The sequence below is a fragment of the Dendropsophus ebraccatus genome, chromosome 3 (assembly GCF_027789765.1).
Source record: "Dendropsophus ebraccatus isolate aDenEbr1 chromosome 3, aDenEbr1.pat, whole genome shotgun sequence".
In the NCBI taxonomy this organism is placed as follows: domain Eukaryota; kingdom Metazoa; phylum Chordata; class Amphibia; order Anura; family Hylidae; genus Dendropsophus; species Dendropsophus ebraccatus.
The window spans coordinates 73,266,496-73,280,940 of NC_091456.1; the positions used below are offsets into that span (position 1 = coordinate 73,266,496).

Below are 14,445 nucleotides of genomic sequence, written 5' to 3' on the forward strand. Positions count from 1 at the left end.
ACCACCACTCCAGCCCCTTGGCTGTTTGTGGTATTACAATCAGGGCCGTTTCTAGAGGCGGGCGGGCCGGGCCGCCCGCCTGCTAGCTCGCTCGCCCCATCACCTGCTCCTCTGAAGAATCACCTCGCGTAGCTCCGCCCCCGGACCACCTGGACCTCCGCCTCCGGACCGGCCGTAGCTCCGCCCCCGGACTGCCTGGACCTCCGTCTCTGGACCGCCCGTAGCTCCGCCCCCGGACCTCCCGTAGCTCCGCCCCCGGACCGCGCCGACCCAGCCGAGCACTCTGCACCTGCAGACATCTCCCTCCAGCAGCGCAATGACGTCATTTCACTGCGTTTGCTGGAGAGAGATGTGTGCTCCTCGCAGGCTGGAGAAGATGAGAAGAGGAGAGAGGGACCTCTATGCAAGAATAAGGTGAGTATGTTTTGTTTTGTGTGTGTGTTTGGCAATGCAGGGGGAGCAGAGGGGGTTATTACTATTTGGGGGGGGGGGCAGCAGAGGGAGGGGAGGGGTATGACAATGGGGACAGCAGAGGGGGGATTATTACAATGGGGGCAGCACAGGGGGGATTACAGGGGGTGGTCACCCAGCTTTCCCAGCATCCTGTATGTCAGTGTGTAATGGAGGTCACACAGCTTTCCCAGCATCCTGTATGTCAGTGTGATGGAGGTCACCCAGCTCTCCCAGTATCCTGTATGTCAGTGTGATGGAGGTCATCCAGCTTTCCCAGTATCCTGTATGTCAGTGTGATGGAGGTCACACAGCTTTCCCAGCATCCTGTATGTCAGTGTGATGGAGGTCATCCAGCTCTCCCAGTATCCTGTATGTCAGTGTATAATGGTGGTCACCCAGCTTTCCCAGTATCCTTTATGTCAGTGTAAAGGGAAGGCCGGACGCAACGTAGTTTAGGGAGGCCGGCATGACAGGGAAAATGGAGCGCAAGGGTTAATAGGGGGTGGGGGACAGTCTGTTAGAGGAAGCGGGAACAGGGTGGGGGTGGAGCTAGTGCGAGGGGAGGTTTTATAAACCTCCCTCCTGAGGAACAAGACAACACACGAGGAGCGGTGGTTGAAGAGTCCCGCCCGCCCTCCCTGAAGAGTAGCTTCGGACGGATCTTGGTTGGCTGGGGGTTGCTCCTGGTTGGATTAATAGGGGGGTGAGGGGATGTGTGTTTTTGGCTCAATGGTCACTGTCATAGCAGCGGGTGGCGGGTTAGGGGGTCCTTGGAGTTGGCAAAAATGTGAAAAGGGGGTACACGAGGGAGGGTGAACCCCCCGTTTAATTAGAGGATCAGCAGGTTAATTGGAGGATATTGGGCTCCTGACAGGGTGGTGTCCCGGGGAGTAGTCGGGTGTTATGGGTAATCGGCCAATGTAGTTGGAATATGGGCTCCTGAGCCTGTGGTAACCGGCTGGGGGCAGGAATAGTTATAAGATGTTTATCTCTAGGATAAATAGTGCAATTTTTTGGTGGCCGGTTATATATTTTAGCTTCAAGGACCCCCTCCCGTACCGGACAGTTAGTTTTTCATTGCTATATTATATGTATATTCAGATAATGGTTATTTATGTTTTGTGTTATTTTGTTAATAATAAAATTGGCTGCTGTGGCCAAATATTCCAAAGGCTGGAGTCGGTGTCTCATTTCTGGAAAAAGGTGGGGGGGAGTGGGGCTTTGGGAAATTGGCCACAGAGGGATCATTTTTCCCATGTCATGGAGGTCACACAGCTCTCCCAGCATCCTGTATGTCAGTGTAATGGAGGTCACACCTTGCAGACTTTACTGCACCAAGCAGCAGAATTACTACAGTTTAGGAGCCTATAGGAGGGAAAAGGGAAGGAAGTTGCTGGATAAGTGCAGAGCCTGAGATGTTTGTCTGGAGACGAATTGTAGCTGCAAGAAATCATCATGGTGGTCCGGTTGGAGAGGAAAAGGAAAATGGTGCCGCAGATCGAAGAAAACAGCACCTGTGAGTCCCTGTATGGTGATTTTGTATTCGGTTGAACATTATCTCTTAGGGGTGCAACACCGATCTATGCCATAATACACACACTGCTTCTTCCTAATAACCCGAATCCTGATAAAAGCCCCCCTTCCTTCTCCAGGGCTGAATTGTGTGATGTTGAGGGGGGGGGGGGGGGGGGGGGGGCGCTTTTATCAAGATTCGCCTTGTTTCCAAAATGATCTAGAAACTGCCCTGATTACAATAAAGATTCAGTCCTTTAATAATTCAGTCCTTTTAATAAAACTAAACTACAAAATCACAGCCAGACTAAGTGGTGCAGTTTCTGAAAGAAGGCAGCCATATTTTCCCAACCCTGGATAACCACTTTAAATTAAAATATAAGCATCATCAAGAAAAGTGAGCATACAAACCAACCTAAATCGTTGAGCTTGTTGAGCAAGTGGTCCCGGGTATCTTCGGTTTGGGGACTGGTATAACTGGGACAAAATAGTGTGGTTTACTTTTTGGCTTGGATTGTTGGCAAATTTAACAGTTATGGGTTCCGTAGCTCCAGGAGGCTTCTGTCCATTTAGACCTTTAATGGCTTCCTCAGCCTCAATCCTTTTGTCAAAACGAATGAATCCAACTCCCCTGGATACACCTATTATGAAAATATAACTACATGTTATAAAGCTAAATAAAGCACAACAGCATGCAGCAAAAATATTACTTGCAGTAAAATAAAGACAGCCCACATAAGAAAACTATGCCAAAACAACACAGTTCAAGATACCATCGACCCAGAGCTACCCTGAATATAGTTTAATATGACATTTGCAACACATTTACCTATAGGAGTCACGCGCATAACTGGAGGGCTACTTTAATCAAATCCCATAAATAAATGTAAATTACTAAGACTGTGCTCCGTTCCAGGTGGATTTTTAACTTACACTCCGGTCTTCTCCTCATGTTCTATCAGCGCCTGCAGCAAGAGCACTGCTTCAGCCACTGATTGGCTGAACAGATGATGCTGAGCCAATCAGCAGCCGCAGCAGTGGCCCTGCTGCAGCCGCTGATGCTGGGGCGGATTATTTGAAGCAGCAGAGCCTGGCACACTTGTATCTCAGTGTGCCAGGCTCTGCTGAAGATTGAAAACATCGGTGGAGAGTATAAATAGGGCCCAGCTTCTCCCCCTGCAAGGAAGGGGGGCAATTGACCCCTTCCTTGCTGGGATGGGTGCATTGTAATATCAATGTGGCCCCCATGGGGTTAATTTAGGTGGCCATGCACCAATACTTAACCCCCTGTGTGCCAGACTGTAAAAGCAGCATCTGCAAAGATGCCTCCCCCCCCCCCCCCCTACACACACACACTTTTGTTTTTCAGATATCGGTATCCTGTCGATTACGTCGGATTCGTTGGACCAAGTCGATGACCAGCCTTTTTTTTTTTTTTTTTATAAAATGGTCAACGAGGGGTGTGCTTTTATAAATAAAATACTTATCTTGATTGTGTTGTGTTTTATTTATCTTTACTTTCAGACTTAGTGGTTGAAGCTGTCTTAAAGTGTAAAAAAAAAAAAAAAAAAGTAAGTTTTTAAAAAATGCCCCAAAGCCCCTTCCCCAATAAAAGTGAAAATCACCCCCTTCCTATTTTATACATAAAACACATAAAAATAATTAACATATAATACACCGTAGCGTGCGTAATCATCCGATCTATTATAATAAAATAATATTCCTGCATGGTGATTGGTGTGAACAAAAAGCGTTAAAAAAACAGATTGCTGTTTTTTAAATTACATTATGTATAAAAAAATCTAATAAAAAGCGATCAATACATCGGATCTAGAAAAATTCTTTACTAATAAAATCTAGAGATCATGGCGCAAAAAATGATGCCCCATATGACTCCATAGGTGAAAAAAAGCACTATAAGTCACAATAGAGCCATTTAAAATATACCTATTTGCAAAAAAAACTTTTTTACTGCTAATAAGTAAAAACATTAAAAAAACCTAGTAAAACATGCATATCACTGTGTTCAGACTGACCTACAGAATAAAGAAAAAATGCCAGTTTTACCGTAAAGTGCATTACGTAAACATGGAACCCCCCCCCCCAAAAAAAAAAAAAAAAAGTTTGCGGAATCACATTTTTTGACCCAAATTCACCCCATAAACTATATTTTGGGGGTTCTGTCATTAATTTTATGGCAGATTAAAAGACACCATCAAAAAGTACATCTGTTCCTGAAAAAAACAAGCCCTCACATGGCCCTGTAGGTGGAAAAGTAAAAGTTATGGTCTTAGAAGGCTAGGAGAAAAAAATGAAAACACAGAGTGACAATTGGCCCGGTCCTTAACGTCATTTCAGGCTCTGCCTTTAAAGGGGTTGTCTGGGATTTTTCAATAAACTAGCATTGCACTGACCTCTGTGGATGTTGCATATTCTACATACACTTCTATTATTTATTTAGAGCGCTTACTGTGTTCTCAGGCTCAGTCACATGACCACTCTGCCTGTGTTATCTTTACTTCCTGTATCTTGTTCCCTTTCTGTTTCCTGTTCCTGCCAGTGAGGGACCACCCCTAACATCTAACTGACATCTGAGGCCATAAGAAACTGCAGCAGTAAGGCCAGCATGACAGACTACAATCTCTGGAGAGCACTGCAGCATAAGATGGAGCTATATACAGTGAATAATGGAACTATGAGGGGGTGATTTATCAAAACTTGTGTAGAGAAACAGGGAAGCAGTTGTCCATAGCAACCAGCCAGATTCTAAGTTTCATTTTCCAGGGCCTTTTTAAAAAGCAATCTGATTGGTCGCTATGGGTAACTGCTCCCTTGCACAGGCTTTGCTAAATCTTCCCTTATATTGTTACGATTGTACTGTAAAGATGTGAGTGTTAGGGCAGTGCTGCTGCTGTGTGTAATATGGAGAGGAGAGAGGCTGCTGCTGTGTGTAATATGGAGAGGAGAAAGGCTGCTGCTGTGTGTAATATGGAGAGAAGAGAGGCAGCTGCTGTGTGTAATATGGAGAGGAGAGAGGCTGCTGCTGTGTGTAATATGGAGAGGAGAGAGGCTGCTGCTGTGTGTAATATGGAGAGGAAAGAGGATGCTGCTGTGTGTAATATGGAGAGGAAAGAGGATGCTGCTGTGTGTAATATGGAGAGGAGAGAGGATGCTACCGTGTGTAATATGGAGAGGAGAGAGGCTGCTGCTGTGTGTAATAGGGAGAGGAGAGAGGATGCTGCTTTGTGTAATATGGAGAGGAGAGAGGCTGCTGCTGTGTGTAATAAGGAGAGGAGAGAGGCTGCTGCTGTGTGTAATATGGAGAGGAGAGAGGATGCTTCTATGTGTAATAGGGAGAGGAGAGAGGATGCTGCTGTGTGTAATAGGGAGAGGAGAGATGCTGTTTCACCTCTTGTCAGTCACCATTCTATCTATTTCTTGCTGAGGTAAACTTGTAACAGAATCTTGCCTCATTGAGACCCCGCCCACCAGTAGGATGGCTATAGTAGTGCATATGTAATCCAGCATTACAATTCCTAACATACACATGTGTGCTGGGGTTTGTAGTCCTACAACAGATAAGTGTGAAAAAACTAGTTGATTTGATAATATAATTGGCAGAAACTGAGCCACCATGCTGCTCAAAAGACACTTCTAGTAATAGAGACATTTCCTGCCTATAAAGGGGTGGAGCTAGATTCAGAGAGGAGTGGGCGGAGCTAAAGGCTAAAGCTTGCAGAGCTGTGATGTCACTGCTGACCCCAGTGACCTGGAAGTTCTTTATGTAAACAAACAAATCCAAAAAGCAGCAACAGAGGTGGCGGCCCAGGGATACAGAGGCGAGAAAAGGTTAGCGAGAACCACTAAGGGAAAGGGACAGATTACAAATTATTCACATTTCCAAGAAAAAAAAATGTTGGAAAACCTCTAAGTGGTTAATCCCTTGTGTGCCAGACTGAACAATTTGGCCCTCAAGGGGTTAAGGAAGCATGGCATCCTCAATTAACCCCATGGGGGCCACATTGATGTCACAATGTACCCAATCCCAGCAAGGAAGTGGATAATTGTCCCCATCCTTGCTGGGATAGGTACAGTGCTGGGGGGGGGGGGCTATTTATATTCACCACTGATGTCTTTGATCTTCAGCAGAGCCTGGCACACTGAGATACAAGTGTGCCAGGCTCTTTTTCTTCAAATAATCCGCCCCAGCATCAGCGGCTAAAGCAGTCGCCTTGAAACAAATTTTTTCCTCTTCGCCATTTAAGAGCCATAGCACTTTCATTTTACTAGGGGAAACTGGATAAAAAAAAAATGCAACTTCACAACTATTTGGGGGTTCTGTGTTTATGCAATACACTTTACTGTAAACCTGACATGTTTATTCCACAGGTCAGTCCAATTACGTTAGCCACATTTACATTGCTAATGTACTTTTCTAATATTGTACTATTTTTAAAACATTTTATTTTATTTTTAAATAACTGATTAACCCCTTCACATCAGCAATCCGTATATATACGTTCCTACTGCACATACCCCATGCAGTAGAAATCTATATATACGCTCCTGACTGTGAATGGGTTTGATTTGTGCGAGAATGCTGCAGTGACATCAGTGTCCCAGGAGCTGAGGATGATGAGGTGCAGCTGTGATCCCTCAGCTTCCTCTCATTAACCCCTTAACTGCGCTATCTATAGCGATCGCTGCATTTAAGGTACACAGTGACAGGACAAGCTCCTGTCACTGAGTGATCGGGACCGATGGGCGGGGGTAATCCACTTACCTCCATCCTGTCGGATCGGCCATCCATGCATAGAATCTGCGCTCAGGCAGGCTCTGCATAGATCGCTGATAACACTGATCTATGCTATGGCATAGCATAGAGCAGTATAAGCAATCTATTGATTGCATGTTTTCAAGTGGAAAAAAGTGGAAAAAACAAAAGTGTAATAAAAAGTTTTTAAAAGTATTTAAAAAAAAACCTTATAACCCCCCAAAATTTAATATACCTCCTTGCCCATTATAAAAATATAAAAAAAATTAAACAGCCAGGATTAAGCCAAGATTGCTGATTTTTTGTTTTAAATTATATCAGAAAAAAAATTAATAAAAAACAATCAAAATTTTTCTGTTACACCAATATGATATTAATAAAAACTAGAGAACATGGCGCAAAAAATGACACTCCAACCAGCCCTGTAGGTGGAAAAATAAAAGCGCTATGGCTTTTAAAAAAGCGGGGAGGAATATTGCATTAACTTGACCCGGACAGGTGTACATCAATGGGCTTGGTCTTGAAGGGGTTAAAATAGCCCTATTGCAACTCATAACGGTTTCATTTCACTCACAGGGCTGTTTGGGGGCTACTTTTTGCACCATGATTAACCCCTTAACCTCTTAAGGACATAGGACGTACCGGTACGTCCTATGTCCTCATTAGCACTTCAAAGCGGGGCCACGCGGCGGCCCCGCTTTGAAGTGCCGCGATCCCGGGTGCCGCGTGTAGCCCGGGACCGCTGCTATTAGCGGGCACGGTCCGATCGCCGTGCCCGCTAATTAGCTAATCGGAGGCAGCTGTCAAAGTTGACAGCTGCCTCCGATTACCGGAGGCAACGTTTCCCTGGTGTCTAGTGGGGGAGATCGCTCCTCCGGGACCTTGTCCCGGAGGAGCGATCTCCGTTACTGATGCCGGCCGGGGACGCGTCCAAGATGGCGCCGTCCTCGGCTCGGCACTCGTTTGTTTCCGGCTGCAGCAGCCGAAAGCAAACGAGTGCCGATCTCATGGATCTCTGCAGCATATCTATGCTGCAGAGATCTCAATGAGAGATCCAAGTGTATATACTAGAAGTCCCCTAGGGGGGCTTCTAGTATATGTGTAAAAAAAAAAAAAAACGTGTTGTTAATAGTAAAAATCCCCCTCCCCTAATAAAAGTCTGAATCACCCCCCTTTTCCCAGGTTTTAAATAAAAGTAAACAAATAAATAAATAAATAAACATGTTTGGTATCGCCGCGTGCGTAATCGCCCGAACTATTAATTAATCACATTCCTGATCTCGTACGGTAAACGGCGTCAGCGCAAAAAAATCCCAAAGTGCAAAATTGCGCATTTTTGGTCGCATCAAATCCAGAAAAAATGTAATAAAAAGCGATCAAAAAGTCGTATATGCGCAATCAAGGTACCGATAGAAAGATCACATCATGGCGCAAAAAATGACTCCTCGCACAGCCCCATAGACCAAAGGATAAAAGCGCTATAAGCCTGGGAATGGAGCGATTTTAAGGAATGTATATTGGTTAACAACGGTTTGAATTTTTTACAGGCCATCAGATACAATATAAGTTATACATGTTATATATCGTTTTAATCGTAACGACTTGAGGAACATGCATAACAAGTCAGTTTTACCCCAGGGCGAATGGCGTAAAAACACATTTCCCCCAAATAAAAGAAATGCGTTTTTTTTTTTCAATTTCACCACACTTTGAATTTTTTTCTGGTTTCGCAGTGTACTTTATGCAAAAATTCAGCCTGTAATTGCAAAGTACAATTAGTGACGCAAGAAATAAGGGGTCATGTGGGTTTCTAGGTGGAAAAATGCAAGTGCTATGACCTTTTAAACACAAGGAGGAAAAACCGAAAACGTAAAAACGAAAATGGGCCATGTCCTTAAAGGGTTAACGACCATGGGCGTATATTTACGCCCTGCGATCGTTAAGGGTGTTCAGTGCGGGGCCGCACGGCAACCCTGCTCTGAACCGCCGCGGTCCCGGGTGCGGCATGAGCACGGGGCCGCGGCTATTAGCAGGCACGGTCCGATCGCTGTGCCAGCTAATAAGGTAATCGGATGCAGCTGTCAAAGATGACAACTGCATCCGGTTACCTGATGCAGCTGTTCCCTGGTAATTAGTGGCGGAGATGCCCCTTTCATTGATCTATGCTGTATATCTATACAGCATAGATCTCAAATGAGAGATCAGTGTACTTATACTAGAAGTCCCCCAGGGGGGCTTCTAGTATAAGTGTGTAAAAAAAAAAAAAAAAGTGTTATTAATAAAAAGCCCCCTCCCCTAATAAAAGTTTGAATCACCCCCCTTTTCCCATGTTATAAATAAAATGAAATTAATGAACAAACATGTTCGGTATTGCCGCGTGCGTAATCGCTCGAACTATTAATTTATCACATTCCTGATCTCGCACGGTAAACTGAGTAAGCTCAAAAAAATCCCAAAGTGCAAAATTGCGCATTTTCGGTCGCAACAAATCCAGAACAATTGTAATAAAAAGCTATCAAAAAGTCGCATATGTGCAATCAATGTACCGATAGAAAGTAAACATCATGGCGCAAAAAGTGACACCTCACACAGCCCCATAGACCAAAGGATAAAAGCGCTATAAGTATGGGAATAGAGCGATTTTAAGGAACATATATTTGTTAACAATGGTTTTGAATTTTTTACAAGCCATCACATACAAGAAAAGTTATACATGTTACATATCGTTGTAATCGTAACGACTTGACAGACATAAAACAAGTCAGTTCTACCCAGGGCGAATGGCGTTAAAACAAATACGCCCCAAATAAACAAAATGCTTTTTTCCTGGTTTCGCAGGGTACTTTATGAAAAAATTCAGCCTGTCATTGCAAAGTACAATTTGTGGCGCAAAAGAAATAAGGGCTCATGTGGGTTTCTAGGTTGGCCTTTTAAGCACAAGGAGGAAAAAACGAAAACGCAAAAAATGAAATTGGCCCGGTCCTTAATAGTATATATTGGTATAGATAGAACTTTTAAATAGTAATTTTATTTAATTTTTGAGAACTTATTGGAGTGGCTTTCTCATTTTCCAAAAACATTTTTGGTGATTTTTTTCTACATTTAAGTCCCCCTAGGGGACTACGACCAGCAACCAATAGATTGCTTATACCGTTCCATGCTCTTCTATTGCATAGCACTGATTGGTAATATCTCTCCTCTCACAGTCCGCTTGAGGCAGACTATGAGAAGATTGCTGCTCGGAACACATGGAGGTAATTATTATTAAGCAGTCAGGGAGGAGCAGAATGCAGAAACAGAATGCATCTCCTTTATGAACGGTATGATGGTTCACTATTTTTGTGTTTTGGCCAATTTCTTTTATGATGTCAAAAGGTTGCAAGATTATCTGAAAAAGTTATACAATCCTAGCTAGAGGAATGAGAAACCTGCTTTTAAGGGTCACTAGTAAGTCCTGGCCAACATTTACTATGCCTCATGTGCCAGAATTGTAGCCCCATATACACCAAAAATGCAGAAATAGTAACATTAGCCACAACAGACACTTCATTTTCATGCACGAAAAAGGCAGGGGCTAAAGATGATTTATGCCAACTCAAGGCCAACTAGATACTTTTTGATGAATAAAAGTGGCACATAAGCAATTAACTGGTGTAAAAACAGACTTTCTGGTGCATGTGCTAGAACACCGTACTCAGTTTTTAAAATGTGTAAAATGAAGAAAATGTATAAATGGATATGCACCAGAATAGCAAATCAATGCACAGACTTAAAGGTAATCTGTCAGCTGTAAAACTGCTGACACTGGTAGATAGCTGTAAGGCCAAGGAGACACATAGTACCTTTCAAATATCTGTATGCTTACAGGATGAAGAGATGTTTTTTTCTCTCTGGTACAAGGAGGTCTCAAAGAGCGTTTCCAAGCTCCTGAATAGCTGCAAGCTGTAATATCTTCTCCCCACCTCCTTGCTTGATTGACACCTGGAAGCAGAGTTCCAAGCAGGGTCAGTTATGGGACGGGGAAGAAAGGAGTGTTACAGCTTTCTGCACTTCAGGAGCTCAGGAAAGTCTCACTCTTACAATATACTAGAGGCTCTGTCGCAAACTTTTTGGTAAGAAAACAGGTTGTGATTGCAAGCAGTTTTGCAATATACTCCAAGTTATTTCAGTTTAAAGAAGTCTGTAGAAATTAGTTTCTTAAAGTATTGTATTGCCCCCACAAAAGTTATACAAATCACCAATATACACTTATTACCGGAAATGCACATAAAGTGCTTATTTTCCCTGCACTTACTACAGCATCACGGCTTAACTTCCTGGATAAAATAGTGATGTCACGACCCGACTCCCATAGCTGTGCGGGCTGTGGCTGCTGGAGAGGATGATGACAGAGGGACACAGGGCACTGAGCATCCCTCTGCCATCATCCTCTCCAGCAGCCACAGCCCGCACAGCTCTGGGAGTCGGGTTGTGACATCACCATTTTATCCAGGAAGTGAAGCCTTGATGCAGTAGTAAGTGCAGGGAAAAAAAGCACTTTATAAGCATTTCCTGTAATAAGTCTATATTGATGATTTGTATAATTTTTGGGGGGCAATACAATACTTTAATAAAACTTTGACAGACTTCTCCTTTAAATTGTTATATATATGGCCATATGGTCTCCCTTCCTGTACAAACTGCGGTCCATGACCCCTGCATGCCGATATTTGGTTCGCTCTGTTTTAAACACATGAAGTCCCGATCCTTTGTGTGCTCACAGACATGGGTGCTTGCCTTGTACTGTCAGCTCTCCTGTCACACAGCACCAAAACCTCTGTAACAACACAGTGATATTATACTGACTGAACTGCTGCATTAGAGTACATGCCCAGTACAGAATACACGTGGAAACTTCAAGCAGATTCCGCCGTGCGTCCTCTGCTTGAAGTTTCACCCATCCCATAGACTCTATGATATACGCCGGAAAATTCCGTTATCTGCCAAAAAAACTGACATGTCAATTCTTTGGGTGGACAGCGAAGTTCGCCAGCGAATTCACCCACGGTCCAACAAGGCATCGGTGTGTAAACTGGCAACTGACATCGGTGTGTAAAGACTAGACTGGCCTGCACAGAACCTTGGACTTAACCCTAATGGAAAACTATAGGATGCATTAGAACACAGATTGTGAGCCAAGGCCTCCTCCTTCAAGGTCAATGTCTAACCTCTGAATTGTTCTTGTAGATAAATTGTAAAACCCCCCCAGAATACACACAGACTACAAACCCTTGTAGAAAATCTTCACAGAAGGCTTGAGACGAGAAGTTTCAAGTCCGCTCAGCCAGTCAATGGCGGGATCCCACCTCTGTCACTAACTGGCTGAGCGGACTTGAAACGTCACGTCTCAAGCCTGCGTCAGAGACCAGGAAGCGGCCGGGCTGGAACCATATAAGAACTAGGGAGGTAAGTGGACGTAGTTGCCCTCAGCCACATCGAAACCCCCCCGCTGGAGTACTCCTTTAAGCCCCTATTAAATTAACTGACAGATTTTTTGGACCTGAAGCCAGGAATGGACTATAAAACAGCTAACAGGTAATAAATTAAAGACTGAGATTTCTCCTCTTTTCAAATCCATTCCTGGCTTTGGCTTAAAAAAAATCTGTCAGATAATCTGTTGGTGTAATAGGGCCCTTAGGGTGTCTAATTCACGAACATTAAATAGAATGAAAGACAATGCTCTATAGCGTAATCCAGACAAAAGAAATACAGTGAAGGTATATATGGAACTCTCACCTTAGTGAGTTGTGCAAGTATAAGGGTGCCTTTACACAGATTTATCTGATAGATCATTGAAGCCAAAGCCAGGAACAGACTATAAAACAGGAAACAGGTCATAAAGGAAAGGTCGTAAAGGAAAGATTGAGATTTCTCCTTTTCAAATGTCCGTTACAGAGATTTATCTGACAGATCATTGAAGCCAAAGCCAGAACCAGACTATAAAAAAGGAAACAGGTCATAAAAGATTGTGATTTGTCCTCTTTTCAAATCCATTCCTGGCTTTGGCTTAAAAAATCTGTCAGAAATCTGTCTGTGTAAAGGCACCCAATGTAAAACCACATAAGAACCGCAGCCACTCCCTTTTAACCCTCTCACAATAGATAAACTCCTCCACTCCAACAACAGGAAGCCAGGAATAGATAGCAAATATTAAAATAATATAACATATGATACAAGACAACGCGTCGTATATAATAAAGCAACAGTTATATAATACAACTCTAAAATGTAGGAGGGGCGTGCTGACAACAGATCAGCTGGGTGGGGTATCAGAAATGTTACCCTCTGAACCGCCTGATCGGACCGTGACCGCTAATTAAGTCTTCAGAAGCAGCTGTCAAAGTTGACAGCTGCATCTGAAGTCTTCATTGCAGCCCTTCCCTGGTGTCTAGTGGGGGTGGGGTGGGGGTAAGCACCAAAAAATCCCAAAGTGCAAAATTGCGCATTTTTGGTTGCATAAAATCAGGAAAAATTGTAATGAAAGCGAAAAAAGTTGCATATGCGCAATTAAGGTACTGATAGAAAGAACACATCATTGCGCAAAAAATGACACCTCACACAGCCCCATAGACCAAAGGATAAAAGCGCTATAAGCCTGGGAATGGAGCGGTTTTAAGGAACATATATTTGTTAACAATGGTTTGAATTTTTTACAGCCCATCACATAAAATAAAAGTTATACATGTTACATATCGTTGTAATCGTAACGACTTGAGGGACATATATACAAGTCAGTTCTACCCCAGGGCGAACGGCGTAAAAACAAAAACCATCAAAATAAAAAATGTGTTGTTTTTTTTTCAATTTCATCACACATTTAATTTGTTCCTGCTCTTGCAGCGTACTTTACTTACAAATTCAGCCCGTCATTGCAAAGTACAATTAGTGGCGCAAAAAATAAGGGCTCATGTGGGTTTCTAGGTGAAAAAAATGCAAGTGCTATGGCCTTTTAAGCACAAGGAGGAAAAAACGAAAACAAAAAAAAATTGAAATTGGCCAGGTCCTCTTAGGGTTAAAAAAATATTAAAAATAAAAGATGTATATATGACAAAAGGTAATATGCTTAATAGACATTCCTATAAAAAAAAGGCTAGAAAAAAAATGCCTAACACACACCCATACCCTGTAGATGCAATGTAAACTAGAATTACTAAGGCCGCATTCACATGTTCTGTGTTTCACACGGAACACGGATGTGGAAGGCCTGTAACGGACATCCTTCTGGATCTTCAGACTTTCCACACATCCGCATGGTCTAACTGAGAACATAAAAAACCCTAAGTAATTCTAATTTACATTGCATCTGCAGGGTATGGGTGTTTTTTAGGCATTTTTCTTTTCTTGGTTGCCTTTTTATAGGAATGCCTATTAAAGTGACACTGTCACCCCCTTTTTGCATTTTGACTGCTCTCCACAGGTGTAAAGGGTAAATGTTACAGCTTGTATTACTTATTTTATAGCATACGTCATGGTGCTTGTTCTGGTAAAAAGTGTTTTTTATCAACTGTGGATTGGGATATATGGGCGGGGCTTAGTGACCTAAGCCCCACATCGCCCCGCCCCCAGCGCCACTTAGCCACGCCCCCATCCGTGACGTCATCACTGCATAGGCACTGCCCAATCAACAGCCATTGGAAGGGCCGGACTAAAGATCTGGGCCCCATTTA

The 14,445-nt window shown here is 43.3% G+C and overlaps 1 protein-coding gene across 5 annotated transcripts in view; it reads right to left on the reverse strand.

The window, feature by feature from the left end:
- Nucleotides 1-14,445, reverse strand: part of ELAVL2 (ELAV like RNA binding protein 2) — a 155,420-nt gene that overhangs the window by 46,728 nt on the left and 94,247 nt on the right. For all 5 annotated transcript variants that reach the window (XM_069962000.1, XM_069962002.1, XM_069962001.1 and 2 more), the window contains exon 6: nucleotides 2,381-2,606. In XM_069962000.1, coding sequence (XP_069818101.1) covers nucleotides 2,381-2,606 — 226 coding nt within the window. The remainder of the gene's footprint in view (nucleotides 1-2,380; nucleotides 2,607-14,445) is intronic.